General features: G+C 41.1%; 1 protein-coding gene across 5 annotated transcripts in view; it reads left to right on the top strand.

Moving 5' to 3' along the window:
- The first annotated feature begins 2,193 nt into the window (after nucleotides 1-2,193).
- ANKRD40 (ankyrin repeat domain 40) overlaps nucleotides 2,194-15,602 on the top strand; it is a 79,670-nt gene continuing 66,261 nt past the window's right edge. For 4 of the 5 annotated variants that reach the window (XR_006102517.1, XM_042455138.1, XM_042455136.1 and 1 more), the window contains exons 1-3: nucleotides 2,194-2,675; nucleotides 11,525-11,673; nucleotides 12,164-12,643. Coding sequence is in view for 4 of the 5 variants with exons in the window: in XM_042455138.1 (XP_042311072.1) it covers nucleotides 2,536-2,675; nucleotides 11,525-11,673; nucleotides 12,164-12,643 (769 nt within the window). In the remaining variant the exon portion in view is untranslated. Of the gene's footprint in view, nucleotides 2,676-5,704; nucleotides 5,970-11,524; nucleotides 11,674-12,163; nucleotides 12,644-15,602 lie in introns of those variants that run through there. The other variant, XM_042455137.1, reaches the window with a different exon arrangement.

Here is a 15,602-nt window from a genome sequence, read left to right as displayed (position 1 = left end):
ACGGCCAGTATCCATAATTTTTGTGGGGTTTTCAGGCTATATGGCTGTGATCTGGAATAATTTATTCCTGATGTTTCACCAGCATCTGTGGTTGACATTTTCAGAGAATGGTGGCATGGAAAAGACTGGTGTGTGTGTGTGTGCATACACACACACAGACACACATATATTGTGTGACCTTTGGTTGGAAGGAAGTGATTTACATGTGAATCGGTGTACTGTATTGGTGTGTTGTTGAATGGCAAGGCCTCAGTTCAAAACAACTCCCCTTGTTTTGATTTTGATTTGCTATGTGTCATATTCAAGTGTTGATATTTACATTCTTTTCTGTGTCAAACCTCCTGCTTAGTCAAGGCATACTCACAGTTTGAGAATGTCTGGAGCTGCAGTATTTATTACCATTGTTTATTTGCATTGGTTATAATTGTGTCCTGTCTTTCCACCAGTGAGCTCAAGGTGGCGTACATAACTCTTCTCCTCTCCTCTTTAGCCTCACAAAATTCCTGTACTGTAGTTTGCAGTACAAATTGTTACATTACAGTGCCACCCTATACAGTATATGTCATTGTTGTGTGCCTTCAAGTCATTGCTGGCTTATAGCGATCCTAAAGCTAACCAATAATGGGGTTTTCTTAGCCTTCCTCAGAGGCTGACAAGAGTGTGACTTGCCCAAGGTCACCCAGTGGGTTTACATGGCCAAGCCAGGATTCAAACCCTGGTCTCCAGAGGTAGTCCAACACTCAACTCTCCCTCTCATTCTCTCTCTCTGATATAGGGTGTATAGATTGTGTGTGTGCACGCACACACACACACACAGAGTATGTTCTTGTTGTTTCCGACATGACAACCCGAAGGTGACCCTATCACAGGGTTTTGCTTCAGGTCTGTCTTGCCTTCCTCTGGGGCTCAGAGAGTGTGACTTGCCCAAGGTCACCCAGTGGCTTTCCACGGCCAAGCAGGGATTTGAACTCTGGTCTCCAGAGCAGTAGTTCAACTCTCAAAGCATGATATATAATCATCCGGCTCAAGATGGAAGCCATTTTGGAATTCCTCCTGGACAGAAGGTTGAAATGTAAGACATGTCCTGGAAAAGAAGGACATTTGGTCACCCTGCCTCTGAAGAAATCTTGCCAAGAGGACCCTGTGATAGGGTCGGCTTAGGGTCATCATAAGTCAGAAACAACTTGAAGGCACACAACAACAACAACAAATAGAATTCAAAGACTATAGCCTTGTTAGTCTGTAGAATCAGTAGGTAGAGAGATCTTGTAGCACCTTTGAGACTAATGAAAGAAAGGTGGCAGGAGGAGCTTCATAGACTAACGTCTGCTTCCTCAGATACATTGAGCTGTAGGATCACAGCAACAGGAACAACAATAATTATATTAATAATATATATATATATATATATATATATATATATAATATTAACAATAACAACAAGACTAAATGTCTCACAAAACTACAGTAACCAGAGTTCCCTAGACATGGCAGCTAAAGTGGTGTTAAACTGGATTATTTCTGCTTTGTTTGTTGATAGGTTCGGAACAGCAATAATTATATATATGTATGTATGTATATATATATATATATACACACACACACACACACACACATGCATACAATAACAACAAGACTAAATGTCACACAAAACAAGTTCCCAGAATTCCCTAGCTGAGCCATGGCAGTTAAAATGGTGTTAAACTGGATTATTTCTGTTCTGTTCATAGGTTCGCAGCAGCAACAAGATAATATCTAAGTAATATGTAATATTAATATTAACAACAACAACAACAACACTAAATGCCTCAGAAAACTACAGTTCCCAGATTCCGTAGCATTAAGACCAGGGCAGTTAGAGCAGTCTCAAACTGGATTATTTCTGTTTTGTTTATTCATAGGTTCACAGCAGCAGCAACAGCAACAAGAAGACTAAATGCCTCACAAAACTACAGCCCCTAGAATTCCTTAGCACTGAGCCCAGGGCAATTAAAGCAGTGTCAAACTGGATTATTTCTGCAGTGTGTTTTGGACCTGTGTCTATTTTAAAGTGTCCCTAATAATGTTATAAAAGGGGAGCGAGGAGGTTTGCTCCCCGCCGAGGGACGTTTTTGCTTGACTGAATGTCGGTAGGAACGAAATATCTTGGCCGCGGTGCCTCAGTTAATAGGATCCCCCTTGGAAGGAGGAGGAGGAGGAGGAGGAGGAAGCTGGGCCGGATTAGACCTACTACCATAACTATGCAATGATGGAGGAGGAGTGGAGGGGGCAACCTGGCCTTCGGGAATGCCACAAGGGCTTGATTTATGAGCAATAGGTAGCAGGGGACGTAGCTACACCTCCGCTATTATTGACAGGAAGAAGAGGCCGGGCCTTTTGCTTTGTGGACTGACTGGGTTTTGCCCGCCCCGGGCTGGAGTTGTGTGGGATGATGTTGCTCAGCCATCCTCCTCCTCCTGCTGCTGCTGCTGCTGCACAGTAGGCGACTGCTATGCACTACCCTAAAGTTTGCTCTCCCTAAAACTGTTGTCTAATATGACTTCTGCTTCTTCGCTTGAGGAGAAAGAGCTTGAAGAGAGGCTGAGGGAAGCGGCGGCTCTGGGGGACCTGGAGGAGGTGCAGCGCTTGGTCCAGGCTGGAGTGGATGTCAACTCTCAGAATGAGATCAATGGCTGGTGAGTCACTTGGGCTGCATCCACACGGGAGAAATAACCCGCTTTGGCACCGCTTTAACTCTTCTGGCCCAAGGCTATGGAATTCTGGGAGTTGAAGTTTGTTGTGCTCCGCTCTGGGCCCCACAACAAACTCCAACTCCCAGAATTCCATAGCCTTGGGCCAGACAAGTTAAAGCGGTGCCAAACCGGGTTATTTTCTCCAGTGTGGATGCAGCCCTAGAGCTGGAGTGAGGGAGCCTGGAGTTCCCCTTTTGGCTCTTGGTTTTTTTCAATTATCCTTTTTAATTTCTAAAAAGGGGATTCATTAGTTATCAATGATCCCTTTTGGTATTCAACTATTATGCCATATTGAATTTAATTGTTGGAGTAGAGTTGGAGTGAGAGCTTGAAGTTCCTTTTGTTTTGATTTTTAAAATCATTTTTAATTTCTAAAAATAGGAATTGGTGATTCTTTTTGGTTTCCATCTGTCATGCCATATTAAAGATACATGACTTTAATTGTGGAGAGTGACTTATTTCCTTTTGTTTTTTTTTGCTGGTTTAGAAAACTGGCAACTCATATTGATGTACTGTATTCCTTTTTGATCTGAAACACATTGCAGAAACAATCCAGTTTGAGACCACTTTAACTGCCCTGGGTCAGTGCTAGGGAATCCTGGGAATTGTAGTTTATTGTGGTACCAGAGCTCTCTGATAGAGAAGGCTAAATGTCTTCTCACAAAACTACAGTTCCCAGGATTTCCTACCATTGAGCCAGGGCAGTTAAAGTGGTCTCAAACTGGATTGTTTCTGCAGTGTGTTTTTGAGCCAAGATGGATAATACTGGGTTGAACTATATTCTTTATGCTTGAACACTTATCCTCTGAATCCTCTGAATACCTATCTGAGAGTAAACATGCTTATTATGCAAATACTAAATGTGTCTGAGGAAGTAGACTCAGGTCTGTGAAAGCCCATGTTATCAATTTATTTCAGTCAGGCTGCAACTGCACTGCAGAAATAGTCCAGTTTGACACCACTTTAAGTGCCTTGGCTCAGTGCTATGGAATTCTGGAAATCTTTGGCGGGATACAGACCGCCAATTTGGGGCGGTCTGCCCCCGCCCCTTTCCCCGGAGTATCGGGGCTTCAGTGGCTACACCGGCAGCCGCTGAGGCCCCGATCCGCCGCTTTTCGGGCTGCAGGGAAGCGGCAAAAGGCCGCTTCCCCGCAGCCAGAAAAGGGGTGTCCCTGGGGCTTCAAGCCCCAAGGACACCCCGCGGCGGCGGGGAGCAGAGAAAGGGGCCGCTTGGCCCCTTTCTCGTTTAGTCCGCTGGGCGCAGCCGTCTGAAGGCTGCGCCCAGCGGACTAAACCCGGAAGGAGCTCTGAAACGGAGCTCCTTCCTGCTCCGTGTCCAGGGCGCACTAAGCGCCCTGGCGCGGAGCTACTACGTCATGGCCGCGCCGCCCCGTCTAGAGGCGGCGCGGCCATGACGTACTCACGGCGGCGGCCGTGCGGAAGAGCCGCCGCCGTTTAGTGTGTGTTCGCCACGTACTAGGGTTAGGGCGGTGCAGAAGCACCGCCCTTTCGTAACCCTAGTGCGTGGCGAACACACACTAAACTGCCGGTCTGTAACCGGCCATAGTTTGGTGTGGTATCAGAATGCTCTGGCAGAGAAGGCTAAATGTCTCACATAACTACAGAAAGGAATATAGATTTGTGTGTGTGTATATATAGATAGATGTCGATGTATTTTTTTTTTCTTTTTGTCAAGCCGTTAGATTATAGAAAAGGAAATAATGAATGAAGTATAACTAGTAGAAGATATGAATGTGTTGTTATGTTTGAATTAATTGTATTGTAAACAGGCATCATGCATGGAGTGTATGGATTGATGTTTTGGGAAATATCAGTTTTTTTTTTAAAAAAAATAACTACCGTTCCCAAAATTTCCCAGCACTGAGCCAGGGCAGTTAAAGCGTCTCAAAGTCAGTTATTTCTGCAATGTGTTTTGGATCTATGTCTCAAATGTGCTTCACGATCCCTTTGCACACACAGTTCATATGAGCAGACTCAAATCTAATTATCAGGTTACACTGTTAACATGGTTGCACAGTTGTGAGAAACTAAGGGAGGTTGAACAAATAGGTTTTAACTAATCTTTTCTTGTTTTTTAAAAAGTTATGTCATCCTTAAAATGCCTTACATTACACTGGAGAAGAGATTTATTTATAATTAAAGAATTGTCTACATTATGCTTAAGAAAAGATATGCAAATAAATTTTTTTTTAAAATAACACTTAAGGGATTTGACTACTTGTATGGCTGCAAATAAAATGATGTTTATGAGATGAATCAGATATTTCAGTAATTGCATATTATCTAATATTTTAATAAGTGCATCTTCACTGTTAATGTTTCCTTTGCCACAAGCTTTCAAAATGGAAAAGTGTCATGTGGAGTTGAAGGCTTTCATGGCCGGCATCCATAGTTTTTTGTGGGGTTTTTGGTCTATGTGGCCATGTTCTAGAAGAGTTTCTTCCTGCCGTTTTGCCAGCATCTGTGGCTGGCATCTTCAGAGAATGCTTGCCTGGAAAGGAGTTGGGTCCAGGTGCTTCAGTTCATCTTCCAAGAAGTGGAGTTCACAGATCCGTTTTGCCAGTCTACCAGTGTTTTTATTGTGCTTCTTTTTTTTTGTCTTGGGTGATGGTTGGTGTTCTTGTGCAGGTATCTGTCCGTATGTGTAGGTTTTCTGTATACTGTGTGGCCCAAACGTTGGTTAGGTTTGTGGATGACTAGTACATCCAAGAATGGCAGTGTTCCTTCCTTTTCTTTTTCCATAGCGAATTGGATGTTAAGGTGTATGTTGTTCAGATGGTTCAGGAACCCTGCCTTCCCAAGATCACACAGTATATACATACCCAACTCCTTTCCAGGCAAGCATTCTCTGCCAACCACAAATGCTGGTGAAACATCAGGAAGAAACTCTTCTAGAACATGGTCACATAGCCCAAAAGCTCCACTAAAAACATATCTTAGTTTGTTCTGTTTAGGTAATGAATATGTTGTTGTTGTTTTTTTGCAATGTAGGCTATACAGTATGTTGTAAGGTGTTTTTGGTGACATACTGATTAGTGATAATGAAAAGGGAAGAAGCAAATCGAGCAAAGGAGCATTTACACAGAAATTATTTTGAGAGAGTTTTGTTCCGATGAGAAGGATATTGGAAAACCTTGTTCAGTTTAATAGTAGATGCAGTGAATGTTGACAGATGCATACTGGATTAAAAACCACATACACCCTATCTATATTTGAGTGAGTAATTACAAATTAACAATACTTCTTAAGAATATAAACTATCTATTAATTTCAGATTGTTCATAAGGTTACTACAAATTGAAACCTACTTGACAGCAAACAATAACAGCAATTTGAGATCACTTAGAAAGTTGAATTATTGTTTTAAAAAAATCAGAAATCTCAAAAGTGGAATACTGTAGTCATCTTTCTAGAAAATAATACAAAAAGATCTTCATGACTTTATTTTTAATCTTAAAGACTACTCTAAAATCTTAGTAAATCAAAAGAAAATCAACTACAGTATGTGTTTTTGAAACTGAAAGATTCATATAGTTATGTATAACTTTTAAAAATAAGTGAATCGTTTAATACCTTTTTAGAAACAGTGCTCTTTTTGTAGCAGAGCTAACTTTAAAAAGATGACTGAAACAGTATTATTATTATTATTATTATTATTATTATTATTATTATTATTAAGCTTTATTTATATAGCGCTGTAAATTTACACAGCACTGTACATACAATCTTTTAATTAGATAGTTCCCTGCCCTCAGGCTTACAATCTAAAAAGACATGACACAAAAGGGGAAGGGAGTGGAGGATGGAGCCAGATGCCTTCTAGGAAGGGCTCAGTTCCTTTGGGGAGGCCTGATGGGATTGCCCCCCCTCCCTCAGAAGCCAGGATGGAGCCAGAAGCCTTCTGGGAAGGGCTCGGTTCCTTTGGGGAGGCCTGATGGGATTGCCCCCCCCTCTCCCTCTGAAGCCAGGATGGAGCCAGAAGCCTTCTGGGAAGGGCTCAGTAGCCACAGGTTACTTCTGGTGTAAGGAAAAACCTTTATGGAAAAAACAAAACAAAAGTATACAGTGGAGCCTCCGCATACGCTGCCTTTTTATAGGCGGCTTTGAGCATAGGCGCTCAAAGCCGCCGGCGCGCGCGGGGCAGAAGGGGCGGCGCATCCCATTCAATTGAATGGGTGCGCGCACCCATTGCGCCTCGCGCCCTGCCGCGCCGCCGCGCACGAGCCCCATTGGAAACAATGGGGCTCGAGCATAGGCGGATTTTTTTATACGCGGAGGGATCCGGAACGGATCCCCCGTGTATAATAAGGTTCCACTGTATATACATTCCAAAATGCAAACCTTGATTTTAGATTTTTTTTGTGGAGGGACGAATATTTTTAAGCCATGGATGGTTGAATCTGTGAATGCAGAATCAGTGGATATGGGTAGCCGACATTTGAAGTCTTTACTATTTTCTGCTAGTAATATTGTGTCATTTGCATATCTTGAATTGTGACACCTTCCTCTGAATCTAATCCTGCCTCATGTATAATATGTTGAGCATACAAGTTAAACAGGTAGAGTTATAAAATGCAGCCTAGCCCGACTCTTTGCCAATTAGAAGCCATTCCGTTTCTATGTATATTGTGTCCTGATGGTGTAGCCTCTTGTCCTGAGTACATATTACACATCAGAATAATTAAATGTTGTGGCACATCCATTTCTTTAAGAACCCTGCATATTTTTTATTATCAAAGTCAAGGCTTAGCTAGTGTTTATAAAGCACATACTGATTTTCTTCTAAAATTTCTTGGGTCTCTTTCCATTGTTATGTTTGCAGTATTATCTCTAGCAACTCATCCTTTCCTGAACAGATTGGACATCTGGCATTTCTTGTACTGTATATGCTAAAAGTCTTGGCCTCTAAGGGGATTATCAAATGGAGTAAAAGGACAAGAGAAAAACAGGATGCTCCCATCCTTATCGCACGATTGCACAGAAATTATTACATGATGTCCCATGATGTTACGCTCATCCTGTCCTTCTCCCATCAATGAAGTGGAATGGTCCTGTAACTTTTTATTCAGGACTGTTTCCCATGAATAAAAAATTATGGGACCTTTTCACTTTGTTGACCGGAGAAGGAAGGGATGAGTACAATGCTGTGGGACATTGTGTGATAATCTTAATTCAATTGCACTGTGAGGATGGGAATATCCTGTTTCCTTCCTGTCCTTTTTCTCCGTTTGATAATCTCTTAATTTTCAGCATCGCTTGGCTTGCATGGGAAGTTAACGCAATGGCCCTGTGGTTACTGTAATCCCTAATGTCTTTTTTCTTGAGGCCTTGAGTGTTTGCAATCTGTGAGCCATAGTTTTGTTTTCCATAGTTGTTGACAGATACAGATTTTAGGTAGAGTGGGTTTTGTTTCTGTAGCCTGAAGCAGTTCTATTTATATTCTATCTGTTCCTGGTGATTTATTTCTTCCAAATACTCTTCCACTCCACTTTCTGAAACTGACACTAGTCTTCATATGGTTCTTCCTTGAATGAATCTGTCACCCTCTCATCTCTTTTATATAGTTCTTACATGTAGTTTTTGTATTATCCTTTTACTTCTACTTGATCAAATAATGTGTTCCCCTTTTGGTCACCATTCTTGGTTCAAGTTATCCTTTGATTTCTCAGATCTTATGGAGGAGGTCTCTTGGCTTTTGTTTTTTGTTGTCATCTTTTGTTTCTCTACATTTATTATTATAGTAATTCTCTTTGTCTCTGCACACAAGTCAGTGTATAGTAACTGTTTTGTCCCAAGAGCGATGCTATGGACTTTGGGTGTAGTAAGGCCTCTGGCTCTCGGGATCACAGCCAGAACAAAAGACTTGTCCACAAATTTCTTACGTTTCCAAAGTTTTACTGGTTATAAACACAAAAAACACGAAACTTATCTCCTTTTTCTCAGTAGTCCTTCCTAAATACCTTGCTCTCTTCTTGGTGGATTCTATCTTTCTTCTTCTGAGGACTATCTTTCTTCTTCTGTGGACTTATCTTTTTTGTGGACTTATCTTTTTGTCAAAGGAAAATACTCTCTCCAGGTCTGACTTGGCTGAAATCTTACTACACACTGAAACTAACTAGAGGGAGACAGCATAAGACCCTGGGATTTCCCACAATCCTGGTCTTTCTTAAAGCTGTAGATCTTTATTTCCCCTCCTAAACTAATATATAGAAAACCTATTATAATCTTAACTAAACATATGTCTCAAGAGCATCAAAGATGCTCTGGAGGCATGACAGTAACATTAATGGATCTGATCTAATCTCTCTCACCTTTTGTTTCCCATCTGTCCTTAGCTGCTTGAAGGGTTTGCTATGTCATCCAATAAGGCTTCTCTTTTTTTTTTGACTGCAGATAGTGGTCCAAAACACACTGCAGAAATAATCCAGTTTGAGATAGCTTTAACTGCCCTGGATCAGTGCTAGGGATTCCTGGGAATTGTAGTTTATTATGGCACCAGAGCTCTGTGACAGAGAAGGCTAAATGTCTCACAAAACTACAGTTTGCAGAATTCCCTTGCCAGGACAGTTAAAGTACTAGTGTCATAATTAAAAGACATACGCACCCTCTAATCAGAACAGTCAATCATGCAAGAGCAGAGAGGGTAGGCTTCTCCAAGGGTGGATCATGCCACTGCAGCTTTCTGTGGGTGCTGTGGTTCACACATAATGCTTGACCTCAACACAGAGTCCTTCAAATGTTTTGGACTTCAGTTCTCAGAAATCCTAGTCAGAATGAGCAGTTAGGAGTTCCAAAAACTGGTTTAGAACATCTGGAGGGGTGGAGGTTGAGAACGCTGCACTAGATTGTGATTTAACGCTATACAATAATCATCTTCAAGAAGCCTGAGCAAAATGTCACCAGCATTCCTCCTCCCCTCCTCCTCCATGTCTGGTAGGGCTTCTGTTGCATGTAGTTTCTGTTATTCTTGTTGTTGTTGTTTTTAGAAACCTCATCACTATATTTGAGTAAGAAACTTTAGTCAGTTTCTAAAGCACCAATGTCAAACTACAGTCGGTCATTCTTATACACGGATTTCTTATATGCAGATTCAAGCATCCACAGTTTGAAAATGTTCAAAAAAGTATAAATTTCAAATATCAAACCTTGATTTTCCATTTTTTTATAAGGGACACCATTTTGCTATGTCATTATATTTAATGGGACTTAAGCATCCACAGATTTTAGGGTTCTTCAGATTTACCTGGATGGAGTTTTGCAGTCTGTTGCAGCAGTACAGGTTGCACAAAGCTGTCATCTTTGCTCCCACCCCTGTTTGTCTCCTTCCTCCCAGGTTCCTTTGTTGTTTTCTCTGGCCAAGGGAGAGGTAGCCAACCAGTGGGCAGTAGGGAAGTTCTTTTCTAGGCACTTGATGGATCACTCAGGTCCATCCAGGAGATAGAAGTTGTCATGCACCCTGCTCTGCAAAGTATTCTGGCTTTAATTGCCATATAAATTGTGGATTATGTTTTTATTTGATGTTCTGTTATGTTCACCCTTTTGGTATTGTCACTACTTTGGGCTGTGTGTCATGAGGCAAGATCCTGTCTGGGTGGGAAACAGGATTTTAAACCCATCCTTCCCATGGGGAGTTCCCTTAAGGAACTCTGGTGATAGAGGCATATAGGTAATGCCCAACTCAGGGGTGGGACCTGCCTCATCCTCAGATGGCTGTGCACTTCAGTGGTGTCTTACCGTCTCCCTTGATGGCTCCTGCTTCAGGTCATGAGGTTGGTGCTGTGAATGCATAGGGTCTGCTAGTGGCTTGGGGTGCAGATATTTGCCTCATGACAGGCCTACCTATACAACTGTAGCTGTATTAAAGTTGTGGCCAGTTTTCTCCCAGACTGAGTGAAATGTGATTGTTTGCAGTCTCAGCTTGGGCTTGCACTGGTTTCTCACCATTACGTTAATGAAATGTATTTTATAAAATGACTCCTAGTCTGGAAGTACAGTCGGCCCTTCTTATACACGGATTTTTTATACATGGATTCAAGCATACACGGTTTGAAAATGTTCAAAAAAAGTATAAATTCCAAATAGCAAACCTTGATTTTCCATTTTTTGTAAGGGACACCATTTTGCTATGTCATTATAGTTGATGGGACTTGAGCATACACGGATTTTGTTATCCACGTGGGATCTTGGAACCAAACCCCAGCGTATTACAAGGGTCCACTGTAACAGTAATCCAAGATTCTTTCAGAGTGAAATTAAACTCTGTAGAAGTAATCTGTCTAGCTCTGCAGAAGGAGGAGATGGAGGAAGCATGGGAACTGAAGGATTTTCTTGGGCTCATAGAAGGGTATTCATGTACTATTAAGCAACATTTTACGTATATACCTTGTGAACATAGCCATAACATTTCTATCAGCAATTTGCCTTTGGTTTTTATTGCTTATGCTCTCACTATTAAATGCATTCTTTACTCTGGGATTGCTGTTAGAAAAAAACATGTATTAGCTGTTGGAATGTTTAAAATACAGGTTTTGATTCATGATGCTCAAGAACTGCTTGTTAAAACTGGCAAGATAGAAGTAATGAGCTTTGAATCCCTATGATTTACATGCTGTCTAAATGCAAGAAATTGTTTTGCCAGTAGAAGTTGTTGTAAGAGTCTGTAATTGTGGAAGGAAAAGGTAGGCTATCGTTCTTCATAGAAAAAGTCATACAGAGAGGAAATGTTATGCTGTGCAGTGTGGTGTTTTAATTCTTCTGTTTGTCTTATGCAGGACTTGCTTGCATTGGGCCTGTAAACGTAACCATGCTCAGGTGGTATCATACCTGCTTGATGCTGGCGCTGATAAGAACATTCTCACAGTTAAAGAAGAAAGACCAACTCAGTTAACATCAAAGAGAGAGATTAGAAAGATGCTGGGAGGTAAAATGCTTAGTTAATATTCATAATATCAATATTTGAATGCCAGTGGGACTGTTAGAGTCCAATAGCAATTTAAGGAAGTTAATTTTCTTCCTTCAATTTTTTTGTGTGCAAAAACTAGCAATTATGTGAACATATATTGCTTTGGAATGAGAGTAATCATCACATAGCATTGTTGGGCTTTGACTTGTTAAAAGTGTGGTCCTGTATTAGCCTTATTTTGAATTTTTTTGACATATTCTTTAATATCTAATTTTTTAAATAATAGGAATGGCAAATAGTTGCATATTATTACAGCTTTAATAAGTGGAGAATTTTGTATATATGCATTAATTTTAACATTCAAAGTCAGGGGATTCATCCTCTGCCCTTAAGTTGGTATGAAAATATGTATCATACCAAAGTTTGTATGGCCTCACCAAGCTTCTTGGGCTGCATCTCCAGTTGAAAATCACATTTAGCTAGTTTCTTTTTCTCCTTTCTCCTGCAGTGGAAGATGATGATGATGTTCTGGATGTGAAGAAAGATTCTACCTTGCCCATTATCCCCAATTACTTGGCTAACCCACCATTCCCTTATGTTTATAACTCCATGAGTAGCAGCACTACCAGCACCTCAGGTTCCTCTTTGAATGGAAGAATTTCCCCTCATATGGGACAGCACAATGAGGACTATTCTGTTTCTTTACCTCAGAATCAGGTGTCTGGCACTGCCATGGTACAACATGACAGGTCATCCCCTGTAGAGGCCAATGGGGATGCAATGAAGGCCATGGCTCTAGAATGCCCAGAACCTGTACTCCAGAATGGTCATGTTCGTCAAATGCCTCTTCCTCCAGCTAGGACAATCTCTTCCCCCAGCCTGTCTAAACAGCCTGAAACTCAGCAACCTCGTGGCCCTTATGCAGGACCTGTTCCAGCATTTCAGCCCTTTTTCTTCACTGGAGCATTTCCATTTAGCAGTATGCAAGGTAAGCTTTATATATTGAATTTGTTTTAGATTGTAAGCCGCCTTGAGTCTTAATTTTGGGAAACAATGGGAGATAAAGGGAGTTGTTAATAACAATCATTATCATCGCCATCATGACCATATCTTATTAGTTATATTTAATGTTTATTTATTTATTTCATTTAAAAACTTTACAATAACATTTTTAAAACAATTCAATTAATTACATTTAAAACAATTAAAAACTACCATTTATGGTCATCCTTTGATATGACATAGCCCGAAAACCCCACAAAAAACTATTGATGCCGGCCATGAAAGCCTTTGACTTCGCTTTTGATGTTACTATGTTGCGTAGTGCGTGAGGCAACATGTCAACGTATAGCACCAGGATACACCAGTTTGTGAGCTGGAGAAACACCTGTTGCTTTCTCATTGAGCAAAGAGACACTGTTATCTTCTCTCAGGTGAGGCTTTCATTCGTAGAAGAAGTTCCACTGTGTACAACACTATATACATTGACACCATCCACCAATCACATCAGTAACAACCCACTCTGAGGCACTATGTCACTCTCACTCAGTGACAGTTGCATCAATATTCCAATGATGCACTGCTTGAATGCTGACACATATAACTGCCACTAGAGCTGTAAATAACTTACACAACAGCTCCACCTAGTGGCCACATCCATGTCATTTCCTCAGATCTGTTTACCATGATCCTGACAGTTGTTATCATTATTACTACGCTCATCCCTCCCTGTTCGCGGACTTGGGATCTACAGTTTTTGTCCTTCATGGACGGTAAACAGGAAGCACCCCCCCAACCAGTGGGGCTTGAATATCTGTTATATTTCTGATTCACAGGGGGGTCTGGAACGGATCTCCACAAATCGGGAGAACAAGTATAGTTGCAATGATGCGTTTCAATGGAAGTATTCTTGGCTGAAGTAGTAACAGCAGTTGTTTTATTAGATGTATTTATAATGGCTTTCATCCTAATTCACAATTGAAATGAAACTTACTTTATGGAACTGGAATTTCCCTTCTACTGTGATCTGTCCCTAAATATTGGAGGACTCTCTGGGAGACAGAGCACTGCAAATGAAGGGCAGTATCGCTGAAAACCAGTAACACTTTTCCATGCAGCAGCACCTTTGGAACTGATCCTATGAAATGATATTTCCTGTTTTGTAATGTCAGGTCAGATTACAGTACTTTAAAACAAAAACATAATTCAAAATATACAGTGTAAGAACAAAATCGAGTAAAAACCAAATCAGAAATAACAAAAAATCGGAAGCAATACAAGAAATTCCCCATTGTCCTAGCTAAAAATACTAGTTGAAATAAAACTGTGCAAGCCACATATAAAGCCCTGCGTATATGGAATGGAGAGTGATTTTGTCTACTTAAAAAGAATAATAAATCACTGCTTATATGACTAATATGACATTTGAATTAACTCCTCCAAATTCAGGGTACCCATTGTCCTCTGCAAAAGCAGAAAACATAATTTATTAAAATAATTCTTCCCAACCTCTAAATCAAACACAGCCTAATGTGACAATGACTCATTGGTGTTGCTGTGGATGCTTCTTTCCCTCAGAGTAATGCACCTAATGAAGACCCCTGTGTTTCCTAAATTGGACTTATGTCTAGATACACTCATAAAATAAATGTACTTCTCTCTCTTAAGGACAGAGATAGTTTGTAGTCCAGAGGGATGCATTCATGTTCTCCCTTCTGCTAGACAGCCTTACAAAGATGAAATATTAGCTAGGATTATCCATGGTTTGCTGTTATGTTTGGTATTACAGTTGCCCTTTTCTGTATCTGTTTTTACTCTGATCACAGTTCTTCAGCTACATGACTGTGCATTTACTGGCTTCAATATTGTCATAGAATCATAGAATAACAGAGTTGGAAGAGACCGCAAGGGCCATCCAGTCCAACCCCCTGCCATGCAGGAATCCAAATCAAATCATCTTCGACAGATGGCCATCTAGCCTCTGTTTAAAGACCTCCAAGGAAGGAGACTCCACTACACTCTGAGGGAGTTTGTTCCACTGTCGGACAGCCCTTACTGTCAGGAAGTTCTTCCTAATGTTGAGGTGGAATCTCTTTTCTTGTAGCTTGCATCCATTGCTCCGGGTCCTACTCTCTGGAGCAAATGAAAACAAGTCAGCTCCCTCCTCAGTATGGCATCCCTTCAAGTATTTAAACAGGGCTATCATATCACCTCTTAACCTTCTCTTCTCCAGGCTAAACATCCCCAGCTCCTTAAGTCGTTCCTCATAGGATGTGGTTTCTAGACCTTTCACCATTTTACTTGCCCTCCTTTGGACATGTTCCAGTTTTTCAACATCCTTTTTGAATTGTGGCGCCCAGAACTGGACACAATATTCCAGGTGGGGCCTGACCAAAGCAGAATAGAGTGGCACTATTACTTCCCTTGATCTAGATACGATACTCTTACTGATGCAGCCTAAAATTGCATTGTCCTTTTTAGCTGCCGCATCACACTGTTCACTCATGTTCAGCTTGTGGTCTACTTGGACTCCCAGATCCCTTTCACACGTAGTCTCATTCAGCCATGTGTCTCCCATCCTATATCTGTGCATTTTATTTTTTCGCCCTAAGTGCAGTACCTTGCATTTCTCCCTGTTGAAGTTCACTTTGTTAGCTGTGGCCCAACTTTCTAGTTTATTTAGGTCATCTTGAATGTTGATCCTGTCCTCTGGAGTGTTAGCTACTCCTCCTAATTTGGTGTCATCTGCAAATTTGATAAGAATGCTTCCAATTCTGTCATCCAAGTCGTTGATAAAGATGTTGAATAGCACTGGGCCCAGGACAGAATCCTGTGGGACCCCACTGGTCACTTCTCTCCAGAATGAAAAGGAGCCATTGTTGAGCACCCTTTGCGTTCGGTCGGTCAACCAGTTACAAATCCATATAACAGTTGCCTTGTCTAGCCCA

Source organism: Sceloporus undulatus, chromosome 2 (assembly GCF_019175285.1).
Source record: "Sceloporus undulatus isolate JIND9_A2432 ecotype Alabama chromosome 2, SceUnd_v1.1, whole genome shotgun sequence".
Classification (NCBI taxonomy): Eukaryota; Metazoa; Chordata; class Lepidosauria; order Squamata; family Phrynosomatidae; genus Sceloporus; species Sceloporus undulatus.
This window is presented reverse-complemented; position numbering and strand designations above follow the sequence as displayed.